The sequence below is a fragment of the Cupressus sempervirens genome, chromosome 10 (genome assembly GCF_028749045.1).
Source record: "Cupressus sempervirens isolate cs-2001-9-10 chromosome 10, ASM2874904v1, whole genome shotgun sequence".
Classification (NCBI taxonomy): Eukaryota; Viridiplantae; Streptophyta; class Pinopsida; order Cupressales; family Cupressaceae; genus Cupressus; species Cupressus sempervirens.
In genome coordinates, this window is record NC_143127.1 from 3838075 (window position 1) to 3852024 (window position 13950).

Genomic DNA, 13950 nt, shown 5'->3' on the forward strand with positions numbered 1-13950 from the left:
TCACTATATTGAATTTCAATATGTAAAGATAATCTAATACCATGTATGTATCGTGAGTTTTAAACTCTCTAACACAATTAACATTTTGTGTATATTAAATTAATATTTAGAGTTAAATTTCAGCACTGTGCTTGTTTTTGAAGTTCTATGTCATCATATTTTCTAAACATGATGAAAACTGGGCATCTTCAAGTACCCCCGTCCTTATATATGAAAATTAACAGTACCAGTACAGTTACCAGTCTCTAGAGTCTCCAAGTACACCCTTCTCGTAACCTTGCTTTGCAATTCCATGACCACTTGGAAAAACCCAAATAAAGGAAAAAACCAGCCTTAAATAACCGTGGAAGATTTTTGGGAGACATGCAAGAATGCTGCTACCATTCAGAGAATCTAGGGTGGCATGCAAATATAAGTAAAAGATTTTACTGTAAGTAGTTTTCATTTTCGAAGCCTTCAAAAGTTTCCCAAAAGGTGGAGTGTCTACAGAGAAACATATGGAGTCTGTAATGTGGGCATGATTTGTTAAAAATGTCAATAATGTAATCTCTATATTGCAGAAGAGCAGTTGAGAAGATTTACGAGTTCACTGTAGAAAGTTTATTAAAATTTCCAAACTATTTGGGAGATTTAGCTAAGAAGAGTTTCCGTTTTGTTTTATTTACCATTTTCCAACTATATGTGTAAGATGTGTGAAAACTTCTGATAAGGTTAGAATCAAAATGAACTACTCTGGGATGCTTGAATGTCCGGGTGGGACAACATTAAAATAATCTGGAATGAAGAGATACCCAGGAAACCATACTAAAATGCTTGTTGGTGCCACTTTGCCACGTATATCTTACATTTTTTTTTATCACTATCCAATAGTCACTGTAGAACTAGAACACGATTTCATATTTCTTATAATTAGCTAGAAAGCTGTTTTAATAAATTATTTTGAACCATTTGGTACAGTAGTAGAGTTCCAACTGGTTTGCTATGCTTGGGAACTCTTGGATATTTCCCAGATGTAGAAAAATATTTTCTTAGGTCAAGTATGGAATTTTGAAAACATTTCTGAAATTTTATGAGTTGAAATCGGTCTGTACTATTATCATAGTTCTTATTAGTCATAATGTTTACCTTGTTAAAATAACATAGGAATGACAATGAATCTGTTCAGGTTGGGGTTGTTTGTAATATATTGGTGAAGATCGAGGATCACACATATATTAAATATCCTGCGTGGTTCTCATGCATTTTTAATGAGATGGAGGGAATGTGATTTGTTATATATCTACCATTTTTTGTTTGTGTCAAAAGTTACAATTTTTGCAGCAGATTAATATATCATATGGACCGACTTAATCACATTTGTTTTTTCTCACCAGGTTCTGGGAAGCCTTTGCTTTCACTTGATGAGATAGAGGAGGGACAAAAGGGCAAGAGGAGAGATGAAGCCAGGCCTGTCACATATTCATACACTTTCTTCCATATTATTTTTGCCCTTGCCAGCATGTATTCAGCTATGCTTTTAACTGGTTGGACAAGCTCAACTGAAGATGGCGAAAAACTCATTGATGTTGGCTGGTCATCAGTTTGGGTTCGTATTGGCACCCAGTGGATCACAGCTGCTCTGTATATTTGGTCCCTGATTGCTCCCGTTGTATTTCCAGACAGGGAATTTGTTTGACATTCCACTGCTTAAAGTTTCAGCTGCATGATATATGAATTAACTAGATAAAGGCCTTTCTAGCTAAAGTGCCGTTTTTATTAAACAGTATGTCCATACATCTACATGTTTGACACACGTGTGACTTATTAAAACCTCAAATTTACAGGTTTCTTATTCTATTTCTGTACATTTTTAGATTGTAAGCTGTTGGGTTTTTAATACGACTCATTTTGTTTCAAGTAAATGAGACACTTCACCTTTTTTTTTTGTTTGTGATGAAAGGCTCGGTTGATTGAGAAATCAATAGGTCAAACTTCTGTCCTCACCCCTGCACGGTTGATCCTTCCAAACGCTGCCTTAGAACATTGTTATATATTTTTATTGGCTTTGGAAGTGCAACATGAGAAAATGTTTTCCAGATATAATGCATTTGACAAAGTGAAATCAATGATGTAAATCCACCTCATGGTTTAATGAAATTTAATGTTTTGAATAAACCTTTTGAGATGTAATTTTTTAAATATATTTTTTGTTGTCACACAAGCATTAGCTTTAAAGTTTACACAAACTTAGTATTGCAGAGTGAACACTATCATGTTTTGTGACTCAATGTTCTACGTCTTCTAGGTTCATGTAGATATTAAAGTGAAGCAGCATCAACTGTGGATATAGCGTGCATTAGTCACTACCTTTGATTTTTTGGAATGCATTCTGTTACAAATGCACAAGTCTATATATCTTTGATTTGTTGGAATGCATTCTGTTGCAGTGAAAAGAAAGAAGCTTCTTACAAAAAGGGGAATTATTTGCTAGTTTAAATTGTATTTACTAGTAGCAAAAAGATTATTAATAATATGAACTATGTCATAAAAAATTATTATCTTCAACTTTGGAGTTTGAAACTTTGAAGAGTCATGAAAATAGTTGTGTTGGACTAAAAATGAATTTTTATGACTAAATGATTTTAATTATCTTGCTGTGCATTAATTAAATCACTTATTACGAAAGGTATTTTCTATCTGTGTTATTTTTAATTTTTTTTATCTGATGTTAACTACTGGGCTGAATAACACGCGGCAATGTGTTAATATTGTCTTGAATTTATTGGATATTATTTACACTTTTATGTAAATTTGACAGTTGGAGCACGAGTGTGGAGGATTTCATGAACATTTACTGCTATATATTCTTTGGTGATTGTGAAAACTATGTAAAACTCGTATTTAAAAATTCTGTTAATGCATTGGACGGATTATGTTATTTGCATAAACTAACAATGACGGTCAAACATGTGGATATTTGATGGAGGAGGGTCAAAGATTCGATAATAACACGTGGAGTAAACTCAATTAAAAACCATCGAACACTCCCCGTTTAGAGATGAACACGGAAGCTATATTTAGATCAATGAAACCATAGAGAACACAAGGTCAGATGTAGCAAATTTGTAAGTGTAATTATTTCACTTTATATAAAATTACAACATGCTCGATTGTGAGGCCTTCTGGGTTCTGACCTTGTACAAACCAAGAATTTTACAATATGAAAGCCTTCATTCGCATCTTCTATCTTCTATCCTCTTTTTTTTTTGCTATTCTAATACTCTTTTGTACATTTAACCAAGTTTCTTTTATAGCCAAGACACAAGTCAGCTAGTCAAGCATTTAATTACAATATAGGTTCATACTTGGAGGAGTAAACAAAAATTCACACAACGGACAATATGAAATGATGCACGTTTAAGGGTAGGTCCACGCATGTTAGGATTCACCTCCTGATTGTGCAAGATGTCATGTAATCAATGGAGATTGTGCCAATCAGATCACCACATGTTGCTGGATGGAAACAACAAAAAAATGACGAGCAAGAATGACACAAAACTTGAGAAATGAGGAACATAAGAACTCGTGCACTTAGGACAAGTATCTAGGATAGGTCATTGACATGATGACAACTATGCAAAACATGAAAACAAAAGCAACAATGACTACTTCATGAACAATAGGCTAGTGCAGAAAACAAGAAACATTTTTGGTTTATGCAAGATTGCTCAAAGATCCAAGATGCTCTTGCAGAGCAATCTTGCATCAATATTAGAATGTTTTTTGTATTCTTAAGAGTGTGCAACTATGAGTATATATTGAGTTTCATTCAACTTTCTGACATTGACCATTATAACTCAAATTACTTTTTGTTTTGTTCCACAGGGAAGATTTGAAAGTTCTTGGAATGTTTCTATTTAAAAAATTTTTAAGGCCTTGCACACAAAGCTCTTGACCATCTTTACTTAAGGTTTATTTACTTTTTTGTTAGGGTTTTCCACATCATTATTGATTGAAGCTTTATCTTGGATTGTTTTGTTCGTGCAAGACTTTTCTTTAAGTAGGTCAAGAGTCCCAGATCTTGATATCATCATCATGGCACTTGTCACAATTTCAAACACTATGGTCATTTTGAGTTAATTTTTCTTTTTGTTCCTTTGAGGATGTTAGTTCCTACTAGTTTTGATCTTTTTATTAATTGTTTTGAAGTCTTGGAGCTTTTAGCCTTCATGTGTGGTTGTAATTATTTTCTTGAGAATTAGCTTGAGGAGATTCAACCACATTACATTAATCTTTAAATTATACGAAAATTTTGTCTTAACCAATCCAAGGAACATCCAAGTGTGTTAAAATTCAAAGTTTAAAAGAGCTTGCAATTTATTGTATTTTAAGTAATTTTCCGATCTTAATGCTTCTGGTTTGCCTCCAGCTCCGCGCAACACTTCGAATTTTTAAAATCTGACACTTGAGTCTCAAATTGTAGCAGGTTAATGAAAAGTGCCAAAACATGTGTTTTTCACGGCAACATAAACCTCTAAAACTTTTAAAGGTTAAGAAATGACTTTCAAAACGTGTGTTTCCATTCCAAATCATAGCCTTTCATTCCAAAAAGAGTGAAGAAAAATATTCTAGACATGTGTTCTGAACCTCGAACCTTAACCTCCAAAACTGAAATGGTTAAGATTCAAAACACATGTTTTGGATATGGTTATCAACCTCTTTGTGTAGTTGATAAAGGTTAAGAATTGAAAGTTGATTCATCTCAAAGGCATGTGGATGAATGTGTATGATGTGGATGAATGTGTATGATGGAGAATACATATTAGACATAAAGGGATGGAATCGATGGTTCGAAGATGAGAAGTCATGACGAATCTGACATTGTTCAAGAAAAAGACAACACACTTGCTCATCGCATTTCACCTGATAATGGGCATTGACTCACTTTATCTCCAGCTTGCAGGCAAGGAAAACATATCATCCAAAATCTCGAGACACCAAACACATTGCAAACTTGAGTGATCCATCAGTTAGTACTATTCAATGTGTCGTGGTTGGGAAGGCGTGGGCTAGCTCAAGTCCTCCAAGACTTCGAATTTTACCAACAATGACACATTAATATTGTAGGTCGATTGATCACTCATATCTGCACTGACTTTGGTGTCCTAAGCATTTGGAAGTTTTCCTTGAACGTGATATAACAGGGCTGACAATGCACAAAAACTATTTGACAGAATACTTCAGCTCCCAACCAATGACATATTGGTCTCCAACAACATACGAGCATCCCACGCACGCTCCCCAATTCGCAACATAATTACATTTATGTGAAGAGGTTGGTGACTTGTTTTAAAACAAGTTTCATCATTCCAGCGCGCGTTTGAAGGTAGCAAATCATTGACATATCATTGTAGTGATGCTCAGGTGCAAAGACCATTATGATGATGGTAACCACCTCCAGCACACAACACATTGAATAGTCACTTGGTGAATAAACTCAAACATGTTGGTGGGGAGAGATCTATAATGAAAAGCCTGCAATGAATTAGGCTTTATACATGGAAAGGGAGTGTTTTGAAGGATAGCCCGTCGCTTCCCCATGCTCATGGATTTCAAGCTTGACCCTACATTGGTTTTTGAATGGCACCATAGGCCATGTATGTGACTTGTTTAACAGAATGCTTTGCACTTTTCGAAAAGAGTTGATATGAAAACATGCAGCCCACGAACTACACTTTTCGAAAAGAGTTGATATGAAAACATGCAGCCCACGAACTATATTCAAAATAGAGACGTTCCTTTGAAAACCATTTCAACTAGTAAAGTGATGGTGAAATGCTCATTCAACTCATGAATTGATCACATAAAGTGAGGAGGTTGAATGCATTTAAAGGAAGTCAAAGAAAGAAGCAGTTTATAAATCATGAAATATAAATATCAAAGGGCAGATTACACTCCTATCTTTAAAAAACACTCTTCCTGATGTTGGTGACACTATTCTAGGAAGCATTACCTTGCAAGATTTTTGGCCATCTCTTGAAAGTGGCAACATGACCCCCTTAGGCTACAAAGATCTTGGAAAGCGAAATAGTCCAAGTCATGTTAGTTTTTGAGGATCGTTGCATATGTAATTGCATTCCTTTTTGGTATTTGTTTTTAAAAATGCAACTCCCTCTCTTATAGCATAATCCAGGAAGGGATAAGGGGCATATCCAACTGAAGCTGCCAAACAACACTCCCTCTTAGCTACTCTTAGCTAGGGAGGATAACCACAATACAGATATTACACCATTGGTAATATTAGGCATGCCTACTTTTTAGGATATCTTTGATCAAAGATTTCCATCAATTTATATCACTTATAATATATCAAGAGAATTGGTCTTCAGAATAGCAACATATGATATTCACCAAAACTCCGAGTAATGGTCTCTACAAATTCAACACTTGATATTCACCGTGTACTCAAGAAGCCAATGGTCCGTAGAATATCAACATATGATATTCACCATTTTGATATCGCATTTGAGTATTGGACTCTAGGATAACAATATATGATATTCACCAAATACTCTAAGTAATGGCCTTCAGAATGAGATGCAAGATATTTACCAAGTACTATGAGTAATGGCCTCCAAAATACCAAGTCGTATGATATTCACCAAGTACTATGTGTAATGGCCTCTAGAAAACATCAATTCGCATAACATTCACCATATACTTAGAAGTGTTTATAAGATATGTGTACACACATTCTCATAATGCTTACCATATAAACATCCACCATGGAAAAGTATAATCTATTATGATCTACATCCATCATAATAGAGAATTAAGTTGTTGTAAGATGATCACATTAAAATAACTTTTGCAGATACAAGTGACATCATTTGGAAGTTATTACTTCCTTATGATGTACATAGGGAGTAGGCCCATTAAAATCACATTCATGAGGTATACTCATGAATAAGAGTCATCTTGACTGCTACAACTTAATGATCACTGGAGAATAAATCTCAACATGGTTTACTCCCTTTGGATCATTGAAGGTTGAATCATATCCTCTATCTGCTCCTTTTGACGGATGTGTTAGACTCCCTCTGAACATCTATCTTTTAAGCTCCTTTACCTTTGAAGAAGTGTCACTCTCTCTAAATGCAAAATCATCTGAGCTCTTCATCCAGAATTTAATGACTCCGTCTTAATTTCCCTTTTTTTTGCAATAACACTCTTGGAGGAAAAGATCAATGCTCGTAACTCTTATAGAGCGTAAAATAAGAGAGATAATACTATAATACTCAATATAAGATCTTTCCAATTAGATGCAAATAATTGTAAGCTAACACCATCCCTACTTATCTTACTTTGAGAATGATCCCATTATTAGTTCTTGCCTTTGGCAGGAAACTAATAGAATCATTAGATTCCATATTAGTTACATAAATCTAAAAAATTGAAGATATACTAATGTTTACAAAAGTTATATTAATTTGAATATTTTTTTGAAATTGAAAAATACAATTTTTTGAAAATTGTATTGGCCCATGATAGAAAAGGCAATGAAAAAATTCAATTTTCTCTAACAAAAATACAAATATTTTCTAACAACTCTATTAATGAATGCATTAATTACAACTTTATCTTTTCCACATTTGTGACAAGTGGATTAACATTTAAAAAAAAATCATTTTTATTTTCCACCTCACAAATGTATGTCTAATCAATATTAATTATCCCTATCTATTTTCCTTACCAAGTTCAAATATATAGTTAAATGTTTTATATTTCTTATTTTAAATACATTTATTATTTAAGATAGTTTATGAAGAAGAAGTCATATGAATTTATAGAGTTAAATGTTTTATATTTCTTATTAGTTTTACATTGATGTTTATTTTTGTAATTTGTAAAATGTTATTTCTTTAAGTTTACACTATATTTTATTAGCTATCTTATCAAGTTCAAATATAGAGACAAATTATTTCTTATTTCTTATTTTATATATATTTCATATTAGTTTTACATTGATGTTTATTTTTGACAATTGTAAAATGTTATTTTAAAAAAGTTTACACTATGTTTTACTAGCTACTATTTTACAGTTTTGATCAATTTTTTAAATTTTTTTATACTATTAATACTACCCCTCAAACTTACTACATATTTTGGTACTTCGATTTAAGTAATCAACAATTTTTTTAAAATTTTTATTTTATTTAAGTACCTAAAAAATTTTATCGTCAACAAGTTTTTGCTAAACATTGTAACTAATTTAATTTCTCCTTCATGCAATACTACTTCAGTCAACCATAAAAACATGAAGGCAAGAACTTTGGCGCATGCGCCTCTTGTTGAAGTGTGGAACATTATACCTATATTACAATTGACACAAGTTATAGTAGCACTTACATCTTTAAGAGGTACAAGAGATAAGTCGATAGAATAAAGTATTTTATGAATATTATCATTGCTTGAATTGCATAGATCACTAAATGGTTCAACATATTTTTCTTATGATTTATGGGATTTTTTGTCACGAAATGATAATGCCAAGGGTGGTTTGAAAGTGTTTCACAACAAAGGTATTTTTCAACTCTTCAAGTTATCTCTACCTATGAGATTTTCACAACACATATATTTTCAACTTCCCAAATTATCATTTTCACGAACTGTGTATTATTGATTTGATTAACTTTTGCATTTTAGGTGAGTTTTTGACAAGGAAACTAATGAAATCATTAGATTCCATATTAGTTATATAAATCTAAAAATTTGAAGATATACTAATGTTTGCAAAAACTATATTAATTTGAATTTTTTTTAAATTAAAAAAAACAATTTTTTAAAAATTGTATTGGCCCATGATAAAAAAAGGCAATGAAAAAATTCAATTTTCTCTAACAAAAATATAAATATTTTCTAACAACTCTATTAATGAAGGCATTGATTACAACTTTATCTTTTCCACATTTGTGACAAATGGATTAACTTAAAAAAAAACAATCATTTTTATTTTCCACTCACAAATGAATGTCTAATAAATATTAATTATGCCTATCTATTTTCCTTACCAAGTTCAAACATAGAGTTAAATGTTTTATATTTCTTATTTTAAATATATTTATGATTAGTTATATTTTAATCAAATATAGAATTAAATGTTTTATATTTTTTATTTTAAATATATTTATTATTAGTTTTACATTGATGTTTATTTTTGTAATTTGTAAAATGTTATTTCTTTAAGTTTACACTATATTTTACTAGCTATCTTATCAAGTTCAAATATAGAGTTAAATATTTTTTATTTCTTATTTTATATATATTTTTAATTAGTTTTACATTGATGTTTATTTTTGACAATTGTAAAATATTTTTTTTTAAAGTTTACACTATGTTTTACTAGCTACTATTTTACAATTTTGCTCAATTTTTTTTATACCATTAATACTACCCCTCAAACTTACTACATATTTTGGTACTTTGATTTAAGTAATCAACAATTTTTTAAAAAAAAATTTAAGTACCTGAAAAAGTTTATCATCAACAAGTTTTTGCTAAAATTTGTAACTAATTTAATTTCCCCTTCATGGAACACTACTTTAGTCAACCATAAAAACACGAAGGCAGGAACTTTGGCGCATGCGCCCTTTGTTTCAACATAGATAGATATCTAAATTAATATATAGATTGGACATATATGCATATTTACACTCCATCTTCTATGTTTATATCTTTAATCTATAGTTTCCATATATAAAAATTAAACTCTAGCTAATTTATTGAAGAGCGCACACACACACACACACACACACACACACACACACACACACACACAATGCCTAGAACAAATCCCTTAGAAGGTGACTTTTTGTAATATCCCCCTAATGATGAAATTTAATCTTAATAACCATAATATAAATCTATAAACACTTCGAAATCAAAAGAGATAATATTTATGACAATTTGATTAATTAAGCTTCTGTGATAATTATGTATTGATTATACCTTGTATTAGTTAAATAAATAAATAAATAAATATATATATATATAGCGAATTTTATTAAAATGAAAATACAAACTTGGCTAATTAGTCATTAAGGGTTGTGACCGCTCAATCTATAGAATCAATAAGATATAAGAAAGGAGAAAATCTAGGATAGACCGGGAGGAAAAAATGGAGGAGAATAAGAAGAAAATCATACAAGGATATTATATAGAATTGACCTCATTCTAAGGTAATGACACCAATATCATTGAGGGCCCGTTTGGCAATAGGAATACAAGTGGAATAGGCATATGTATATTCTTAAAATTTTGAATTCTTTGTTTGGATGACCAAATCGAAATTGGAATATGAATAAAATTGGAATACGTATTCCAATTTTGGCCCAAAAATGAGCATTTGCTATTCCACCTAAATAGGTGGAATAAGAATACGTATTCTTATTCCAATTTTTATTTATTTTAGAAAACACAAATTTTTGAGTCCGTCAATTCTGCATCAAATTATGGGTGAACCAAACAAGAAAATATGAATACGTAACCCCATTTTCTATTCAAGAATAAGTATTCCTATTTCCACTTTTATATTCCCGCAACCAAACAGATCCTAAAGGATAAAGATAGCAAAGAATTGAACCAAATGAAGGGATTAAAGAAAATGTGACTGGACAAACAATAGAGAGCACAATGAACATGCGAAAGGAAGAATCGAACACAAAAACAAATACACCAAATCTTAAAACATTTTACAACAGGAAATAGGAAGCAAACAACAAATAATACAAAAAAAAAATACAGAAGAAACAAAAATGTTCCATATATATATATGACAAATTATCAATATAGTCAGCTAGCATAGACATATGACAATACAAGTAGCAACAATTGTGTTCCCGAATCAAGCAAGGAGATCAATAGAAAATCAGAGTGGGAGTAAAGGAGGATCATCCAATAAAGGGGATTAGAAGATATCGATAGAGAGCATATGAAGTAACAAGTGAATTCCATACAAGTTGGACAACATGGAAGATGTAAGCCTGACAAGGAAATTAGTAATTAGATAAGCACGCAGGCAGTAGCGAACCCAACATACAAGTCGATACCTGCACAATGTTCGAAAATAGACGATATCATAATAAGCCAAAACAAATTAACGATAAAGTAAAAAGCCTGAAATGTGATAACCAAATACAAGAAGGGGACGAGGTTATTAGAGGTGGCAAAGATGGTCCACTATAATAGTAAGGAGATGTATCATTAAGAAATATATTCTTATCAGAGAAGAGTCAAGTAAAATAAACATACTGAGAGACTCTATATACTTTTTGTGCAAAAGAAGAGAAATACACATGGTTGCAAGAGATTTTGATACATATTCAAAGAAGTATGCCTCCTTATGATGCTTGTGATTAAATACATAGTAGATAGCTCACTAACTAAGAGTTATTAATATACAAAAGAAATGAAAATCTATATTCTCATTGAGACCAAGAGAGATCATGGGTAGAGGGCATCTATTTTGGATGTCAAATTCCTTGAAAAGAATTAAGAGATCGAAGGACATTCGAGAGTGAATGTCGAGATTCCTAAAAGAAATCCATGGGAGAGATTTATAGAGAATCTCTTAGAGACAATATATATTGTAGTGGTTAAACATATGGATATGTTAGAGTTAAAGAGGCTTGGTCAGAGGTGGGATCTCTACCAAGCAGTGTTGCGATAAGTGTAATCAGAGATCCAAAAGAGGCCTTAGAAAGGTGCTCTTCATATGATAGTTGCCTAATCAAGAATGCAATTCTCACTAGAGGGTTAGGCAATTTGAGAAGAGTTCTTTCAAGGGATTAGGATGGGTTAGTTAGGGGTACTATTCAAATTGATTCATTTATTATTTCTAACATATTTTAAGACTTATATATATGTTTTCTATCATGTAGTAAGGATATGTTGCAGGTTCCTGCATTCATTCCTTATATCGGAAGAGGGGACACCACAGTGCTATCAGAGCATGATCTTGCCATCCTGTAGGGCCCAAAACTATTCTAAAGAATGAAAACATAATTATCAATAATAAGATGTATCTATTTACACAAGTCAATAAATTTCTTTAGGAACATGGTTTTGGAAAACTCTCGTCAAAGAGATGACCAAAATATTAGTTCCCTTAGACATTAAGAGAAACATATCCCAAAATTTGGTCAATTTTATTTTTATAAAACATGAAGAGAATAATTTCTTAAGGACAAGCAATTTTGGGGAGGGTAGGACTGTAATATCCCCCTAATGATGAAATCTAATCTTAATAACCGTATTACAAATCTATAAACACTTTGTAATCAGAAGAGACAACATTTATGACAAATTGATTAATTAAGAGACTATGATAATTATAAGATAATTATGTATTGATTATACCTGATATTAGTTAAATACATTTGAAATATGATTATATAGATATACATTATATATGCACATTGTATATATATAAATCTAAATATTTATTATATATATTTATATTGAATATATATTAATAACAAATAGAATTATATTAAAATGAAAATATAAACTTAGTTAATTAGTCATTAAGGGTTGTGACAACTCAATCAATAGAATCAATAAAATATAAGAAAGGAGAAAATATGGGATAGACAGGGAGGAGAAAATGGAGGAGAATATGAAGAAAACCAGACAAGGATATTAAATAGAATTGACCTCATTCCAAGGTGATGGTACCAATATCGTTGAAGGATAAAGAGAGTAGTGAATTGAACCAAACGAAGGCATTAAATAAAATGTAATTGGACAAGCAATAGAGAGCACAACGAACGAAGAGGGAGAATCAAACATAAAAAAAATACACCAAACGTTAAAACATTTTACAACAGTAAATAGGAAGTAAGCAATGAACAATACATCTAGAAAATACAAAAGAAACAAAAATGTTCCACACACACACACACACACACACACATGGAAAATTATTAGTATAGCAACCTAGTGTAGACAAATGACAATACAAGTAGAAACAATCATGTTCCCAAATCAAGCAAGGAGATCGATAGAAAATCAGAGTGGGAGTAGGAGAGTCATCCAATAAAGGGATTAGAAGATATCAATAGAGAGCATATGAAGTAACAAATGAATTCCACACAAGCTGGACAGCGTGGCAGATGTTAGCTAGACAAGGATAAGAAATACCAGTAATAAGTAACCAAGGAAATTAGTAATAAGATAAGCACGAAGGCAATAATGAACCCAACATACAAGTCAACACTTGCACAATATCAAAAAATAGACGATATCATAATAAGCCAAAATAAATTAAGGATAAAGTAACAAGCCTGAAATGTGATAACCAAATAGAAGAAGGGGATGAGGTTATTAGAGGTGGTATAGATGGTCTACTATAACAATAAGGAGATGTATTCTGATACTGCTATAAGGATTTAACTGTGTAGTTTTTGAGTCAAACTCATTAACCCATATTTCATGAGTAGTGATTAGACATGAATCCATCTCTCATGAGAACAAATGGAACACTTAGCACTCATTGGATCTAGGTGATCCTCATAGAGGTGAAGCACCGGGACTTCCTAGGAGGTCACCCATCCCAGTACTACTCTAGCTTGAGTGTGCTTAAATACGGAGTTTCCTCCATGGTTATACCCACTCTTCTTGCAACCCCATTTGTAAAACCTTCACCAAGTGTTGTGCCTTATGAACCATTCATTAGAAAGCCTCTTAAGCTCATCTATTGATAAGTAGGAGATAATTTCCATAGTAAGTCAAATTGTGATATTGTTATCAGGATTTAACTGTGTAGTTTTTGAGTCAAAATCATTAACCTAGACTTCATGAGTGGTGATTCAACATGAATCCATCTCTCATGAGAATAAATGGAACACTTAGCACTCATTGGATCTAGGTAATGCTCACATAGGTGAAGCACGGGGACTTCCCGAGAGGTCA

General features: G+C 31.9%; 1 protein-coding gene across 6 annotated transcripts in view; it reads left to right on the top strand.

The window, feature by feature from the left end:
• The window catches only part of LOC149532270 (Serinc-domain containing serine and sphingolipid biosynthesis protein), a 45243-nt gene extending 43342 nt beyond the window's left edge, over positions 1 to 1901 (top strand). For all 6 annotated transcript variants that reach the window (XM_089803816.1, XM_089803817.1, XM_089803818.1 and 3 more), the window contains one exon: positions 1374 to 1901. In XM_089803816.1, the coding sequence (XP_089659942.1) occupies positions 1374 to 1675 (302 nt within the window). In that variant the 3' untranslated portion in view covers positions 1676 to 1901. The remainder of the gene's footprint in view (positions 1 to 1373) is intronic.
• Positions 1902 to 13950: the final 12049 nt, after the last annotated feature.